This window comes from Saimiri boliviensis, chromosome X, assembly GCF_048565385.1.
Source record: "Saimiri boliviensis isolate mSaiBol1 chromosome X, mSaiBol1.pri, whole genome shotgun sequence".
Taxonomy (NCBI): Eukaryota; Metazoa; Chordata; class Mammalia; order Primates; family Cebidae; genus Saimiri; species Saimiri boliviensis.
In genome coordinates, this window is record NC_133470.1 from 106,220,026 (window position 1) to 106,239,033 (window position 19,008).

The following is a 19,008-nucleotide window of genomic DNA, read 5'->3' on the forward strand; positions in this document are numbered from 1 at the left end:
TCCACCACTTGTCCATCCGGCCAGTTCTCTAAAAAGTTTGCCAGAATTTATGTTTATAAGTAAACTAGATGCTAGAACCTTAACACAAATTTTGCTTGTCATTTCTTTTCAGCTGATAACAGTAGAACTCTGAATGTGGATTCCACTGCAATGACACTACCTATGTCAGATCCAACTGCATGGGCCACAGCAATGAATAATCTTGGAATGGCACCACTGGGAATTGCTGGACAACCAATTTTACCTGGTATGTTATTTTTAGTCACCTCACAAGTGCTTATTTTTATTGACCATGTGGTAATAAATATAGCAGTATGACACAACTTATTTTGAAGTTGACATTTACCAGATTCTGCCTAGAGTGTGCATTTTTGTAATATGAGCTTTATAGTCTGGGTGGCCGGTAGTTACTAGTATATTCCCTTTTGCACTTTGGACATGCTGGAGGTATAGCCAATGCAGGCTAGGGTCATTGAAGCTTTAAACAGCTCACTGAAATACAAGGCGACAGGATTTTGGCAAGGAATTACAAAGCTTGTGTAATTTTATAGATTTTATAGAAGAGGCAAATAAACATGGAGACGAAAAGAGAACTCACTTAGATATCTCCAAAATCTTAGATTCCTAGAGTAGAGGAAAGGAGATGGTGGAGGACAGCCCAGAGACTGTTTTTAACATTGAAGAACTGTGTGTAAACACACACACACGTGTATATATATACATATATATATATATATATATATATATATATATATATATATACACACACACACACACATACACAAAGTAACCATTATAGAATGGACATGGTGGACTAACTCCGTCTCCACTAGAGATAAAATGAGAAGCAAAACATCACAACACCTGAAGGGTTTTGTTTAGACACAAAAAAGCTTCCTGGACAGTGGGAGCTAATTAATCCTTTCAATGAATTTTTGAAGACATTTTGGAATTGCCATCTCAGAGAGCCTGAGGCAGCTTTTTAAACAATCTAAACATTAATCTCCCCAGATTCATTTAATTGTGACTCTACTTAAAAGCACAACAGGACCGGGCCAATCTAGAACCTTCCTACTCAAAGTGTGCCCTGCATAACCTGGGAACCACTTAGAATCCCAGAATCTCGGGCCCCAGCACAGACCTGCTGAATCAGAAGCTGCATTTTCGCAAGATCCCCAGGTGTTTTGCAAGCACATTAAAGTTAGAAATAGATTTAGAGTAATGCCGTTTTGTTGTGCCACTTATTTATATAGTTAGCTACCACCCCCCCCCAAAACATTATTTCACAATTCTAGCCCAGATTTTAAATCCTTATAATGAGGGTGAGGTACACTGGACAGCAACACTAATAGTGAATTTAAAAATGTTATTGCATCACAAGCCAGGAAACAAGCATAAAAGCAACTAAGCATGAAGATAAAAAGGTACGTGAATAATAAATGGGTGGAGGGGAAAAAAGAAGTCTAAATTCTATATGTGGCAGGCGCAAAGAACTCTGTCAAACTATAATTCATATCATGGATTGTAGTTCACCAGACTGTATTCTTCTCCATTAGACCAACCACAATCGAAATGAACAACCAGGGATCCTTTGAGAGCTAGAATGATTGGACCATGGATCGCCTTAGCTTTTGAATGACTAGTGGGGCCAATCTGGGATCAGTGGATGTTACTGTAGGAATCAGTATTGCAGAGTAGTTAAGACGTCAGGTTCTGGATTCAGTCTGCTTGACCTCCAAGCCTGTTTCTTTCACGATTTGATCTCAAGCAGTTGTGTAGCTTCTGAGACTCAGTGCCCTCATCCACAAAATCAGACTAATAGTACCTAACTCCTAGGATTGTTATGACAATTAAATCATGCTTACCACAATGTCTGGCAATAGAAAGAGCTCAAAAATGGCAGCTTATTAATATATTTCTCACAGACATTTCTAAAAAAGTAATGAGTTTTTTTATTTAGTACCTCTTTATTATTTGATTATAATAGAATTTAAACTAAAATATATATTATTTTATAGCTCCATGTGGTGTGGCCCCAAGTCACAACACTTAAAGTCTAAGATAAGTAGACAATCTAATTTGACTTAAATATTCCCAGTTTTTGACAGTCTGGACCATATTTATAAATGTCCCAGGAAAAATATTGAGGCCACATGTGCTCTAAAGCCCAGGAGACTCAATGTAAACTAATAGCATATGATTTGTAAATGATCATATATAAGCATAATTCTAAGTTCACAAAGTAATCTTCAATACTTAGCCACCCATCTGTAACATGGAAAAAGAAAGGCCTAGCATTGAGAACAAAAATGCCACCAAGCAATCATTACAGACCCAAAGCTTGAGCTGGGGTCAATTATAAGGCTAGATGATTAGGGTAAGTTTTCTTAACAGTGTGGTAGAGGGCTATTTCTTCAGAGACAGTGTCTTGCTTAGTACTTAACAACACAGGCCTTGAAGTCAGAGGACTACCTGGATTTGAGTACTTGCTCTGCCATTTATTGTGCTACCTCAAGCAAGTTACTTGACCTCTCTGTTCCTCAGTTTTCTCATCTGTGAAATAGAGATAATGATAGCGTCCTAGCTCATAGGATTGCTGTGGACATTAAATAATATACTTAGCACACTGCTTACCATATAATAAGCACCCAATAAAGATAAACTGTCGTCATTATTACTACTCTTAGCAGTACTATATGCTCTTTGATGTAAAGGAAGTACTAACATACGTTCTTCAAATCACTGCAAAGCTCCCCCTTAAATTGAAAGTATCTGGACGCTATGCAGCCACTGTCAATGCTAATGAGAGTTCTGCACATCCAGCTTCAGCCAGACATTTGAAACCTCAAGAGTATTTTTAACTTCTACCTTTGTCCCCCTTCTTCACATCTTGTTTTCTTAAGGACCGTAAAGAAATGGTTTCTCTTTGACCTGTAATTCAGTGAAACTGACTGCCACCATGCTCCAGGGAAAGTTACTTGACTCTTTGGAAACCTGGTCTCAGAAATGCTGGTATTAGTTGAGTAGTTCCCTTCTTGTCTTAAAATGCATGGGGCAATAACATGAGGCCAAGATATACTTTGTAAAGCTATGTATAAAATCACTTAAGTAATGTGTGAACTGGTTTTTCTCATCTTTGTATTATTTTAGGAAGGTAGTTTACCGTTGAGATTTGAACATGGGTTCTAAACCCAGACTGCCTATGGTCAAAGCTCTGTCTGTCATTAACTAGCTGTGTGACCTTTGGCAAGTTACTTCACCTCTCTATGCCTCAGTTTATTCATCTGTAAAATGCAGATAATAATGGCACCTATGTTATAGAGATGTTATGAGGATTCATGCATTAATACATGTAAAGTCTTAGAATGATGCCTGGCTCACTGTAATTCCTCAATTAAGTCAGCTATTATTATTATTGTTGTAAGTTCATATATGTGATATGGCTCACAAAAAGTTGAATGATGACTCATCTTTACCCTAACAACACTGAAGGATAGTGAATGCAACAGTGAATTTTTTCCCTGGTGAAACACTGGACAGTGACAGGTGAAGAGAGCAGTATATATCTGACAGTGCTAATGCCTGCTCCTTATAAATCTGGTGGGGATTTTCACAGAAATGGAAGGTTGGCATGACACTCCAATGCTGCCTACCTTTCTTCTTGCCAAGGTCTGGAGGACAGAGTGCTTGCCATCTTTAATGATGTTATATTTTAACCAATGGGTTAAAATATCTCCTTAAAGGCCAGGAACGGTGGCTCATACCTGTAATCCCAGCACTTTGGGAGGCCAAGGCGGGCAGATCACAAGGTCAAGAGTTCGAGACCAGCCTGGCCAACATAGTGAAACCCTGTCTCTTCTAAAAATACAAAAAATTAGCCTGGTGTAGTGGTGTGTGCCTGTAATCCCAGCCACTCAGGAGGCTGAGGCAGGAGAATCTCTTCAACCCGGGAGGCGGAGGTTACAGTGAGCCATGATTGTGCCATTGCACTCCAGCCTGTAAAGAAAGCAAGACTCCATCTCAAAAATAATAATAATAATAAACCACGTTTCCCTAATCAGCTCCCCATGCCCCAAAATTTCTTAAAATGGAAAAGGTGGCAAATAAGCTTCATGGAACTGTTGCCTGAAGTCACCCATCAAAGGCTCAGTAATTCAGCTACTTTTATGCCCCTCAGGAGGTTTCCTACTGAGCCAGCAGACTTTTCTTTTTTTTTTTTTTATGAGAGGGAGTTTCGCTCTTGTTACCCAGGCTGGAGTGCAATGGCGCGATCTCGGCTCACCGCAACCTCTGCCTCCTGGGTTCAGGCAATTCTCCTGCCTCAGCCTCCTGAGTAGCTGGGATTACAGGCATGCGCTACCATGCCCAGCTAATTTTTTGTATTTTTGGTAGAGACGGGGTTTCACCATGTTGACCAGGATGGTCTCGATCTCTTGACCTCGTGATCCACCCGCCTCGGCCTCCCAAAGTGCTGGGATTACAGGCTTGAGCCACCGCGCCCGGCTGACTTTTCTTTGTCCTGTCTCATCTGGCCTGTCTGTGACAATAGAAAAGTCTTTTGACATTGATGAAAAACAAGTGATATGTAAGCTTCCTTCACTTTCCCCCAGAGACCTCTAATCTATACTGTTATGGATGTTGAGTCTCTTGGACATATACTTGTCAGGAAGGCAATGTCTGGCATAATTATTATATTCCTTGAGTAGGGAGTAGAGACAGGCTATGTATGAAGTTTGTTGTGGAGTTCCCTTTCAAGTAACATGGTAGTTTGTACAGCTGTGGTTCAATAAAGTTAATCCATAATGATGGCAGATCAGGAGGTCCCCTCTGGCTGGCAGCTGTCTTTCCTGCAAGAGTATTTGCTGTGAGAAGCTGGTCAATAAGACTAATGTTAGTGGAACCCAAAAGAGTCAGGCCTTCTGGTTAAAGAATATTGTTCTGCCCCAGTCATTCCAGACGAATCCAAGGATGGACCCATTAAGAGATACTTGTTGAATACTGCCTGCTGTTTCCTTTATTTTCACCTCAATTAAAATATCCATAGAAGCCAAGTGTGGAGCCTGTGAAGTCCAAAAAGAGAAGAGTCTCTCATTATGATGTCTCTGCTGTGTTGACTGTGTCTCAATAATGAGAGATATTTGAAAATATAGACTCATGGACCTTATTCCCAGAGCAAAGCCCTACTCATTCTTAAGGAGGCAGTTCTCACTGGACCCAACAGGCCAAGTCTGATGGGAACAGAAAGAAAGAAGGAGTTTGTATGACACATGGCAGACTACTGTTCTGCAAGCTCCTCAGGAAGTCCTGGCCTTCGGTTTGTATTATTTTTAATATCTTCCACAAATAGAGTATGCTTTTAGTGGCAAAAAAGTTGAGATACTGAGAAAGGAGAGCACTGTTCATCATCCAAGAGCCAACAATATGTAAACATTATATATACCAGATAAAATTAATGTCTCTCCAAAACAAACTTGAATTCTACCTATGGATGGTACTCTCAAGATTCACCATGGAGCATGTCCACACCTCGAGATATCCATTTAAGCCTCCACCATGCCATCAAGCTCCTACACTTACGCAACAGCTGGCAGGTAGCTGTTGTGCCAGGTAATCCTTTCAAAAACAGGACCAAGGCATCATTAGTTGGTTTGAACATAATTGGGACCCTACTAGTATGAATATGGATGAGTTCTATATGGTATAGCTAAAAAGATTTAAAATGTTATAGTTATTTATCTTGTGGATATTACAGAAGGACTTCAACAAAAACACATGACTTTACATGATCTTTGTGTGTGTCATATTTTTCTTCGAGAACAAGCACATCATGCTATTGACTTGAGTACTGGCAACAACAGTATTATCTGGACCACAGAAGAACAAACAGGAGATGGCCAACATAATAGAGACTGTGTATTGAGGTCCCCGCAAAAAACGAATTCCCGTCTCCCAGGAACTACTCCACGAAATAGATAGTGAGGCACTCAACATCACAGTCTGTGTAGATAAATGCTGTGCAGCTGTTTTCATGTGGAAACATTTTAAACTATTTAAAGCCTTTGGAAGAGTACATGAAGCTCAAGGGCTGGAGGATCTTTGAGATAAGAATTTCGTGACCTTAACTAGCTGAAATAAATAAATGCAAAGTGATAGAAACAATCATTAAAAGAGAAAAGACTCCCCATGGAAACTATTAGGAGAAGGAGCAGAGTGAAACCATTTGCTTATTCATTCATTCATACAAGAAATATTCACTGAAGCCTGCTGGTATGAAGGTACTGTGAGAAGCCCTGGGGAGAAAGCAATGAACAAAAAAGACAAAAGTTTCCTACCCTCATAGTGACTCCAGTACTTTTAGAACTTCCACATTCTCTCTCTAATCCAAACTATACTCAAGTATGAGCTGGCTCTTGACTGACAATAGCTGAAAGACCTTCCTTTCCTTTTGTTCATTTGTTCTTTTATTTATCCATCCATTCATTGAAAAGATATTGAGCTAGATATAGGGTATCCCAATATGGGCATGGCACAATCCTTGCCTTCAAGCTCAAGTTGCAGTGGCAGACGCAACAAAGTAAATATCATTACACCATAATGTTGCAAGTGACATAATAGAAACTTGTACAAAAGTGTTTTAGCCCAAGGGTGGTGAGGAGAAATGCTAGCTAGATGGTGGTGGTCAGAGAAGGTTCACAAAAGAGGTAACGTTTGAGTTAGGTGTCCAGGAATATATAGAAGTATGGCAGGAGGATAAAAGAACTAAGAACAGTGTAGGCAGGGGAAATACTGCATCAATGACTGGAAGGTATGCAAGAGTATGCAGTATGGAGACAGTGGTTAACTATGAGTTGAATTACATTACTTCATTCAGGAAAGACTTTGAAGCATCTCATCAAAAAGATTACAGTATATGAAAAAATATAATTTATAAAAAAAAGTTTAAAAATCAGCATCTGGGAAAATATAAATGAGAATAAAAGGCAAAGACCAGATAGGGAGGCTAATTAAAATTCAGGCATCTAGGTTGTAGGATCCCATCTGATTTCTGAAGTTGAGCTGCCCCTGTGACAGAGCAGCCAAAACAAAAAAGGGAAACCTGATCAGTTATATAATTTGCATTTTCTGTGAATAAAAAACATACCAGTCCTCAGGGGAAGAGAAGCTTTTCATGACCCTTAATAATGTGTGTGTGTGTGTGTGTGTGTGTGTGTGTGTGTGTGACATTCTAGTTCTGAAAGAAATTTTTCGCAGGAAGTTTCCTATATAGGGGAGCATGCTAAATGAAACGGTTGAGTGATCTCAAAAGTCCAAACACTGGTTTGTAGACCAGGACCCATCTATGGCAAAATGTAAAACCTAAACCTGTAGTAAATTTGTCATGAAGCTAAATCTGCTCAATTGAAAGGACTGCCCTTTATTCTGAGATGATAGACTTCTTGTATTTTTGGTTTTAAAATGTTCTTGCTTTTATGAACTGTATGAATAAGATATTGGTTGGTTTCTTTGTTATTTTTCCCCCACTTATTTTCTTGTCAAATTAAGAGGCTGGTGATCTTAAATCTCCATATAATTTTATTTTATTCATTTCCAAAATCCAGAAATCTGGGAACCACAGATGTAGTGGGAAATGTCCTCACTAATGCCTCTCCAAAGCCGAACACCTTTGGAGGGCATGACTCTGGACCTGTCAAATGCTCTAAAAAGGCAAGAACACAGTGTAAATGAATAAAAACGAGTTGAGGGAAGATGGGCTAGAAAGGGAGATTTTGCAAAACCTTTCACTAAAGGAATAAAGCTCCACTGGTGGAAATTTGGAATCAAAGATGAGATATTTGGGGAGGACCTTTGTGAACTGACATTGTGCCATGTATCCCACCAATCCCAGTTTGCTAGCTTGTTTGCTATTGTACATGAGCCAGTCCCTGTCTTACCTTTCCAACTGAGCTAAAACAAGTGTTCAGATAATCTTCTGGGGAAATAGGACAGATGTTGGTAGAATTTGAGAGTCACTGTACAAAACTTTGGGAATTTGTGCCTCTGAGATGGCTGGTGAGAAGTCCAGGATCATCTCACAGTTCAGCCAGGCTGTCCTTGGAAATCTGTGTTCTCTCTTCAGATAAGAAGAGAGATACAAAGTTGAGTAGGTAAATACTAATCTGACAAAGACTGCCTAAAAAGTCTTTTAAAGGATCTATGTATAAAGGAGGCAGGACTGTAATGGGTTAAAATTTCCCGATACACAGGCAAAATTCTTAATTTCCAATGAATTTTGTAGGAACTCTAAAGAAATAATAATATCTCAGAAATATGTAACTCAATTGAAATCATAACTTGCTATAAAATAGCTTAATTATGCATATATAATTAAAGCCTATTTGAAATAATTATTTTGGAATAATCTATAGTTGCATTTCAGTGGTTTTACTGTGAGTAAAAACTACTTTCTGGGGCTCAGGGGTCTTTGGAACACCTAAAAGATCGGAAATGCTTTTATTTGGCCAGGAACACTTAGATGGAGGGAAGTCATTAAGTGCAGGCAGAACTTTTCTGAGGGTTTAAAGGGGCTTTCAGTAAGAACCAAGGTCCAGTTCTGAAAATGTAAGCAACATAATCAATGTATGTCACTTCCTACTGATACATGGCCTAGCTACAATTTCAACTTCTTTTGTAGCCCAAAATTGAAACAACGAATTTTAAAAAGATGCCCTGAAAGGCCGTTATAATGCATGTGTCAAATACCTCAATAGCAAATTCTGGGTTTAGAGATAAGCAACTCCAGGGTAGCCTCCTGGATAGGAAGGTTTGAAGCTCACATACAAGGTTGAGTAAGTAGATACAAATATGACAAAGAGTGTCTGTCTTTCCCTATGTAGACTAATGGTTAGGACTGCATGCTTAGTGAGAGCCACTTACTATGTGTGTCTTTATTGTGTTATCTCTATGAGCTTCAATTTTCTCATCTGTAAAACAGGGAATAATATTATTTCCCATCCCTTAGGATTGCTGTGAAGATTAAGTCAGTTGTAGTGTCAACATGGCCAACATGGTGAAACCCTGTTTCTACTAAAAGTACAAAAATTAGCTGGGTATACTGGCATACAATTGTAATCCCAGCTACTAGGGAGGCTGAGGCAGGAGAATCACTTCAACCCGGGAGCAGAGGTTGCAGTGAGCTGAGATCGTGCCATTGCACTCCAACTTGGATGGTAAGAGTGAGACTTAATCATCCTCTGTCTCAGAAAAAAAAAAAGAGAATGCCAGCATGAACTGGCCTGCCAAGAAACAAGAAACTATCAAGGGTTGAACGATAAAATAGGAACATGTGATATCTTTGTCAGATACTTTATGTGATACTTTCTATTTTCATTCCATGAAAATTGTTAACTGTATTACCCAATCACACTCCACCCCAGCCATGCTGGATATTCTCTTTATCTCTTGCTCTATGACAGACTACCTTAGAAACTAGTGACTTAAAACACAATCATTTTATTATATTTTAAGATTTTTCTGGATGAGGAATTTGGGTAGGACTGAAATGGGCAATTTTTCTGTTCCATATGATATCAACTGGGATACCTCAGTTGTGGCAGGCTGATTTCAAGACTTCACTCATGGGCATGGCACCTTGGTAAGGACACATACAAGACTGGGCTCAGCTGGATCCCTCTTCCATTTGCTTTAAGTCCCTCTCCACATGTTCTCTCTAGCAGGGTAGTCAGCCTTACGTGAGGATGCAAAGCTCTCGTATCACATATTTCTAGAAACAAAAGGTAGAAATTGCATCTCTATTAATGCCTGGGCTTGATAAAGGACACAATATCCCTTCTGCCATATTCTATTGGTTATATCAGTTCTAGAGCCCATCCAAATTCAAAGGGGTGGGGGCATAGACCCTTGCCTTGATGGAAGGAAAATTAAAGAATTTATAACCGATTTTAATCCACCATATTGGGGGGAAAAGAATTGTATGTAAACATTTTGTTGCTCATATGCCTTATTTTTTCAACATACTTGCCTCACTTTATATCTGCAATCATATTAATTCATTGAAACAATTGTCATACTACATTGAGAGGCAGTGTAGTGGTTAACAGCATTAGAATTAGACCAAGTTGGATTTGAATTTTAGATGTACCTCTTACTGGCTATGTAAACTTGAGCACGTAACTAAACACCCCTTGAACCTCAATTCCATTATCCATAAAATGAAGGATAACGGTATCTAAACTCACAGGTCTGTTAGAATGTGATTATATAAAATGCTTAGCACTGAACCTAGAACATTTTAAGCATTTAATAAACAGTTATGGTGATTCATTGATGGTACAGCATTGTAACTATTTGCATAGTTGTTTCCAAACTAGAGTATAAGCCAAGGATTTTGTCTTAGTCATTTCTGCAATCACAACACCTGACAGAAGGCCTGTCATCAAAATATTGAATTAATAGATACAGGGACAAGTGGGTAGCTGCGCAGATTGACATTTGCCTCTATTGTAACTCCTTGGCTCAGATGTGTACAGAGGATGGACAATAATAACTCTGCCAAGGTTGAGTAAGTGCAAGTTGCTAGGTAGCAGGAAGGCTTAAGGCTACATGGAAACATTACTTAAAATCGTGTGGTAGAGTTGCAAGTCTGAGGAGCAAGTTGGCCCCAGCTAACAGACAGCATTTGCAGAATTTCCAGTGGGCTAGGACTTTGGGAAGTACATGAATGAGAAGAGGGAATACAGTCTGGGCACAGTGGCTCATGCCTGTAATCCCAACACTTTGGTAGGCTGAGGCAGGTGGATCACTTGAGGTCAGGAGTTCGAGACCAGCCTGGCAAAAATGGTGGAACCCCATCTCTACTAAAAGTACCAAAAAAAAAAAAAAAATAGCCAGGCGTGGTAGCACATACCTGTAATCCCAGCTACTAAGGAGGCTGATCCAGGAGAATTGCTTGAACCTGGGAGGCAGAGTTTGCAGTGAGCTGAGATCGCACTACTACATTCCAGCCTGGGCAACAGAGTGAGATTCCATCTCAAAAAAAAAAAAAAAAAAAAGAGGGAATACAAATCAACATGTCATGGCTCTTCTGGCAATGGCCATGCCAAGAGTCAAGAAGGTGGTGGGGAAAGGGTGTTGAAGAAGCGTTTTGTAAAAGCAAAGCAGAACAGGTTATTTATTGTGGAGAGGACTTTGGAGGAATACCTGGCCTTTTCCATAACTCTTTTCTATCATTTCAAATCTTTGAAAGTTTGAATTCCTAATATAAGTGGCAATGTTGGTAATACTCCACAAGCTAGGCCAGGGGCCTGGAAAAGGGAGAGAATTTATCTGGTGTTCTATTCCCAGTGTGTTTTAAATTGCTGGACTTCTTTGATTTTTCAGGTTCTGCAATATATGTATAAATCCCATGAATTGAAATGGTTTCCTTGGTTGACATTGGAAATCCACATTCATTTTGGTGCTTAATGGTTAAAGATAAACAAAAGAAATAATCAACACGATAGAATCCTTTGAAATGTCGTGTACAACCTGCCCTCTAGCAAGCCCTTATGGACAGCATAGCCTATGGAACTCCTGGCATCTTGAACAAAAGGAAGAGGGGCAGTTTAGCTACTCTGGCATTAGCCATATACCATGAATACATTTGCTTTTAAATGAATTTATAAAATATTAATGCAATTATATGAAATAGCAGAGTGGTAAGTACATCAGTCAGGAGTTATATTTATCCTGTATATTTGTTTTCTGTTTGTCTCAATTTATTAGTGACAGTACATGGAGACAGGCATTTCCTTCTCAACTGAAGTGGCAGAACTTGTTTAATGAACTGATGTTTCTGTAATCTGTGGTAAGGTAGAGTTGTGAGTGACAGAGCTATATGAATAACAATAAGGAGTCAGGCAGAACAATAAAGGGAAGACAAACATTTCAGTAGGAGAGGAAAAATAGATGGGATTGTTCCATTGGCACACAATCTAATCTGATCGTTTCCTGACAAAAATTAACAGTTTGTAAATGAATGAGATAATGTTAACAATCTCTCCAAAATCTTCTGCATGAGGAATTAACTTTTCCAAAGACATAAATGGCATTCTTAACCATAGTGCTCTTATTTTACATCATAGGAAGACAGAGTATCAGAAGTCTTAAGTTCTGTAAGATCAAAAGGGAAACCTAGACACCATCCCCAACACCTCCATGGAGCCGGACATGTAGGAAGCCGATCACAGATGTTTGTGAATGGGGAATGAATGCCTGAATCAGTGCATTTATCACTGTGGGTTTTCACATTTTAAATGGAAGGAAGGACACTTATCTATCAGGACTATCTGTCATGCCAGAGATCTTCATATCTGTTCTATGCTTTCATCCTTTGAGCTAAATGTCATTATTTACCCCCTACTTCTACCAAAAAAGGAAATGGAGGCACATAGATATTAAGAAACTTTTTTCAACGTCATATAACTACTATGTGGAGGAAAGTATAGATATGAGATCCATAGGTGGAAGAGGGTGTGTGTGTGTGTGTGTGTGTGTGTGTGTGTGTGTGTGTGTGTGTACATGCAAGTTTTGTTTTTGTTTTTGTTTTTTTAGATAGAGTCTTGCTCTTTCACCAGGCTGCAGTGCAGTGGCACAATCTCAGCTCACTGCAACCTCTGCCTATTGGATTCAAGCAATTCTCCTGCCTCAGCCCCCCAAGTACCTGGGATCACAGGTGCCCACCACCGTGCCCAGCTAATTTTTGTATTTTTAGTAGAGACAGGGTTTCATCATGTTGGCCAGGATGGTATCAATCTCTTGACCTTGTGATCCGCCTGCCTTGGCCTCCCAAAATGCTGGAATTACAGGCATGAGCCACTGCACCCAGCCTAAAAGTAAATATTTTCATAAAAATAAGACTTCCTCTTGGGAGAAATTTTTTTCTTTCCAAACATTTTCAGGGTCTTGACATCACAGGATAAGAGGCATATGAGAATCTGGGGAATGCCCTCACTTGCTTGGGATACTTTTGTAACGGGATGCCCATGTGCCACCCACCTGTCCATCTACGCAGTCACAGATCACCCTCTTATTGAGCCTGTTAGAACTGATTATGCATCTGTGGGAATCCTGGGTTCTTCCTGCTATTAAGGTTGACCTCCTACAGTATCTTAGAGAAAAATAGCCACTCAGGGGACTTCAGGGCCACTTTAAGGATATATGTACAGGTATTGCCCCTCTGGCCTATGTGGTGAACATGGTAAAGTCTTTGGGAGTAGGGCCTGCTCCTGCTGCTGCATTACCAGAACCCCTCAGGCTGCAGTACTTTCTTTCTTTGCAGTCCACTGTGTGTTGTTCTATAGTGAAGGCAGAAGTGGGAGGCAAAGAAACAAAGATGTAGAGTGCACTCCCTTCTCTCAAAGAAATCTCATTTTGATCTAGAGGAAAGCTTTAAACAATGAAATCAATACTGTTTTTAGACCCAGGCAAGTGGGGCTCCTCTTCAGGGGCCCCTGTGGTTTGGAATGCCTACCTGGATAATTTCTAAGTCCCCTCCCAGAGCCAAGGCAGGCAGTGGCATCAGGGCAGCTGCCCTGAGTCCAGAGCAGCTCCTCCCTGTATTCTGATTGCAAGAAGCACCTTTCTTGAAATTTTCTGAGTTTCCCTCCATTGTCTGGGACTGACTGTGGCTGGCAGTATCATCTGAGAAGCCCCAATCTTAAACTGGACACATGTGTACCAGAGTCCCCAATTCTCCCCCTTGGGACAATCTCCAATCCTCTAACCTATATGTGCACTGAACTAGATGCCCCAAGAAGTTTCAGGACTCGTGGCTATGGAATCCTCCCCCGAGTCTTGGTTCCAGAAGAGGGACCTGATAAAGAAACCACTCCAGCTGGCTGCTGTGACATTTCTTTCACGGTATTACATGAGATTGTGCCACAAAAATGCTGCCAGTACTGATTAGTGGTAAAACAAATTGTGTACGTAGATAGGCTCCACAAAAAAAATACTCGCTTGGGTGCCCCCACACATGCTAGAGGCATCCCTGAATTAAACAAAGGATGGTGCAAAATAAAATAAAATTCAGTGGTAACAAGTATGGAACCAACAGCTTGTAGATGCAAAGTCAAGAATGAGCCAGAATTATCTGGAAAGACCTCTTCAAGGAGGGTGACACTTAAGCCAGGCCTTGAAGCATGGCGAGAATTTGCAGAGGCTCAAATAATTCCAAGCAGAAAGAACAACATGAACAAAGGCACAGAGAGTAGTTATTTATCAAACCTATGCTCAACATATTAGATTCATCATTTTGTTTACTCTTCACAGCTCCCTGTAAGGGAGGTGGCATTAACCCTATTTTGCAGATGAGGAAATGGAAGTTCATCCTGCCAAGCAAATGGTAGACCTAAAACCCAGGTCTGCTTGATCCCCAAAGCTCTGTGCTCTTATACCATGCTGTACTATACAAAGAAACCCTGTACAAGGGACAGTAAAAAGCCTTCTCGGAATGGAGCAGAGAGTGTGTGTTGGAAAGTAGAAGAGGCAAAATCAATAGACAAGGCATGGCCATGCTATAAAAGACCTTGGATGCCAAAATTAGATGCAGAGTCTTAAATAAGCCCTGATCAAACAAAACAGCCCATCCCAAAAGGAAAATGCACAACTACACGATAACTCAATGCCTATAATCTCAGCACTTTGGGAGGCCGAGTCAGGTGGATTACCTGAGGTCGGGAGTTCGAGACCAGCCTGGCCAACATGGAGAAACTCCGTATCTACTGAAAGTACAAAATTAGTCAGGCATGGTGGTGCATGCCTATAATCCCAGCTACTCGGGAGGCTGAGGCAGGAGAATCACTTGAACCAAGGAGACAGAGGGCAGAGGTTGTGGTGAGCTGAGATGATACCGTTGCACTCCAGCCTGGGCAACAGAGCAAGATTCCATGTAAAAAAAAAAAAAAAAAAAAAAAAAAACTGGGAATACTAAGTACCACACTTGTTAAATATTTTGCCTCTGTCTTAGAAAGACCTTTGATTTGAAGCTTACAAAGTAACATTCTATCACCACTAAACCTTGCCTCGTGTCATTTATTGTGCTCTCTTCTCCTTTTTTAGACTTTGATCCTGCTCTTGGAATGATGACTGGAATTCCACCAATAACTCCAATGATGCCTGGTTTGGGAATAGTACCTCCACCAATTCCTCCAGATATGCCAGTAGTAAAAGAGATCATACACTGTAAAAGTTGCACGCTCTTCCCTCCAAATCCAAGTAATATTCTGCTTTTTTCTTTACGCAAGACACAATGTTTTAGTGTACAAGAAAGCTTTCTTCTTTTTCAAAAGAATACCCAAGGGCTTCATAGAGGTTTGTATGGAAACTTCACCTAGAGAACAGAAGATAGGAAAATTTTATCTTGTTAGGCAAGGTTGAATTTTATGCACAGAAAAGTAGACTTTTGTGTGCAGGTTGCAGTACAAATGGTACATGTTTCTAATGCCGTCTGGTAAGGAATTCAAGTGTGTTAGTACAGAAGGAAGCATACAAATTGCTCAACACCATCATTTGCAGTCTTTCCTTTTCATAACTGCCCCATGTGCTGATGATGGAAGAGACAGAGTGTGGTTGGAGGCACATGAGAATATACATTCGGTGCTAAGAATCTTCCACTACTAGCAGCTATTCACACATCATTCAAACCACTGCTATTCAACTGATGGGCTGTAATAGACAGTGAGGCATGGTTCAACATACTGGAAGTGTAGAGAGAAATATTGAGACTGAGTCACACTACTTGTAGTTCAAGTAGAAGTAATCTCGAGATCCATTTGTCAGTAATGAACAGCCTTCTCCTTAGCTTCACTTTAAAACATGTGTAAAGATATGGTGGCCATATTTTAGTTAAAATGTCCCAGTAATAATAGTTGACTAAAACTTTTTTCCAGATCCATTTGGGGTTTTATATACATTAAATGATTAGTAGCTGATTCTGCATGTGCCCCAAACCTCATTAATGATTTTCCATAGCTCTAGTCATACTAGGTGGCATATCAAGGGAACCACCACTGCAATACAAAGATCAGAGCTGCTTGTTAAGGGATATATTCAGTGGTTTAAGGCATAGATCAAATGGCCTTGCCCTATCAGGATAAATATGAATCTTTGACATGTGACTTCAGACAAAAATTTCATCTCCTACCTTAAATAAGGATCAGTTAATCATGGTCCAAGCCCTGGCAGGAACCCAGATTCTATTTAGTATGGTCTGCTCATAACAGAGGATTTTAGAATCAATTAGAGTTGGTTGGATAGATCATCTTGGCCCCTTCTGCTAGAAAAAAAAAAAAAAAGATCTTTATGTTTTCTTCTGGTTTTTAAACTTGGTTGTCAACAGGAGACATTGTTCCAAACCAATAAGAAATCCAGGAGGCCAGCATCTCAGAAGACTATATTGAGAGAAGAGCTAGTATGTCACAAGGAGAATGAGGGAATGGAGAATAAGATGCCCCTTGTATGCCGTACTTGCCAACTCAAATGGTCATTCCTGGATTTGTGTTTAGAGCTTAGGTGAATGAGCAGCACCATTTTATCTTTGTTCCACTGTTCCTACAGTGGGCAATGGCCTTTTTTACCTTTCTTTCAGTGTGTTGCTTTTGGATTAGAGAAAGCTGTATATTCCTGATAGCACCATTTCTACATAAAAAGCCATGAATTTAGGCACTGCCCGTGGTAAAACCTCCTGCTTATGAAAGGGTAGAATCCTGCTGATTTAATCATTCATTTATTGCATAATCAGCCTGCAGCAGACTTTCATTGTCTCAAACACATCCAGGCTAACAGGATGGCTCACAACCTGTAATGTCCAGATTGGGTACAGTAGTTGACTTTACAGGATGTTCAGTTTGTAAATTTCTAAGGAATAACACAGATGCCTTGTTTATGACACATAGATGATATTCTTGAGCAGTCTTCAAATGAATCTAGAAATATATAGCTTGAAGAGGCTCTAACTTTTTATAACCTCTAGTAAAAGAAAGGAACTGACATCTCTCAAATACATTTTTATCTTTCCACACCTGCAGCCACGCCTCTTCAGTTCTGAGTTGGAAGGGCCACAGAGTGAGAGGACAACACATCTCCCTCATGGCTCCATCTTTTAGTTCTTCATCCTTGTATTAAGAATGCTTACAGGGCCTTTCGGCCGGAACCGCCATCTTCCAGTAATTCGCCAAAATGACGAACACAAAGGGAAAGAGGAGAGGCACTCGATACATGTTCTCTAGGCCTTTTAGAAAACATGGAGTTGTTCCTTTGGCCACGTATATGTGAATCTATAAGAAAGGTGATATTGTAGACATCAAGGGAATGGGTACTGTTCAAAAAGGAATGCCCCACAAATGTTATCATGGCAAAACTGGAAGGGTCTACAATGTTACCCAGCATGCTGTTGGCATTGTTGTAAACAAACAAGTTAAGGGCAAGATTCTTGCCAAGAGAATTAATGTGCGTATTGAGCACATCAAGCACTCTAAGAGCCGAGATAGCTTCCTAAAACGTGTGAAGGAAAATGATCAGAAAAAGAAAGAAGCCAAAGAGAAAGGTACCTGGGTCCAACTGAAGCGCCAGCCTGCTCCACCCAGAGAAGCACACTTTGTGAGAACCAATGGGAAGGAGCCTGAGCTGCTGGAACCTATTCCCTATGAATTCATGGCATAATGGGTGTTAAAAATAAATAAATAAATAAAAGACCTCTGGACTGTTAAAAAAAAAAAAAAAAAAAAAAAAAAGAATGCTTACAGGACAGCTAGTACCAGTAAATTGGTGGCTTCTGTGAAGGAACCAAGCCTTGGAACTGAATTCAAACATAACACTCTTGACACAGTTTAAAGTAAACTGGTGTTCTGTTTGCTTTTTAGAACTTGAATTTTGTTCAAAGGGGGCTTGGATTACTTGGGTGGAGAAACACTAAAAGAGGTGTTTCTCTTGGTTTTCTACTGAAAGCATCGCGAAGTAACATTGTTAGTGGCCTCAAGACATTGCTTTGTGAATGTGAGATGCGAAGAGCAGGGTAGGACAGGAAGAACAGGGATTTGGTGTGACCGAACCCCTTATCATCTCAGCCCACCAACCCTGATCAGGCCTTGATTATTGTATTAGTCCGTTCTCACATTGCTATAAATAAATACCTGAGACTGGGTCCTTTTTAAGAAAGGAGGTTGAATTGGCTCATGGTTCTGCAGGCCATACAGGAAGCATAGTGGCTTCTGCTTCTGGGGAGGCCTCAGGAAGCTTCCAGTCATGACAGAAGGCAAAGATGGAGCGAGGTGTCTCACATGGCAGGAGCAGGAACAAGAGAATGGGGATGAGGTACTACAGACTTTTAAACGACCATATCTCACGGGAACTCACTCACTATCACAAGAGCAGCAGCAAAAGGATGGTACTAAACTATTCATGAGAAATCCACCCCCTGATCCGATCACCTCCCACCAGGCCCCACCTCTAACATGGGATATTGCAATTCTACATGACATTTGGGCAGGGACACAGGGCCAAACCCTATCAATTATAAACCCCATTCCTTATTCCACCTGTCTCTGGTATATTCTCTTGCACTCACTGGCCTCTGAAATTCCTCTCAACAATAAAGTCTTGTGAATCAGGGACTCATACAGTATCTTTATTCACCATCCAGTCTGCTTCTAAGTTGTGTTGCTTTATTAGAAAGTATCTTTGCCATCCATTCCCTCCCCTGTGTCCCATCTGACCTTTCATCCAAGTGCTTGTCACATATACAGAACCATGAAATTGTCCTGGGGCTCCCATTGCCTACAGATTCATAGTCCAACTCCTGACCTCAAAAACCTTTCACCTGTCTGCTTCGTATGACTGTCTTCATCGCTTCTACTTGCCATGTACCTGCCCTTTAGTCAAGTTCAGCAGCTTCCTGACCTCATACTCCTCATGCTCTCCTTCAGCTCACCTTCAAGCATACCCCTTTCTGGGTCACTTCTACATGAAACATATTGG

General features: G+C 40.4%; 1 protein-coding gene across 8 annotated transcripts in view; it reads left to right on the forward strand.

Moving 5' to 3' along the window:
• The window catches only part of ENOX2 (ecto-NOX disulfide-thiol exchanger 2), a 290,848-nt gene that overhangs the window by 204,878 nt on the left and 66,962 nt on the right, over window positions 1-19,008 (forward strand). For all 8 annotated transcript variants that reach the window (XM_039463952.2, XM_039463951.2, XM_039463953.2 and 5 more), the window contains 2 exons: window positions 113-247; window positions 15,094-15,249. In XM_039463952.2, the coding sequence (XP_039319886.1) occupies window positions 151-247; window positions 15,094-15,249 (253 nt within the window). In that variant the 5' untranslated portion in view covers window positions 113-150. The remainder of the gene's footprint in view (window positions 1-112; window positions 248-15,093; window positions 15,250-19,008) is intronic.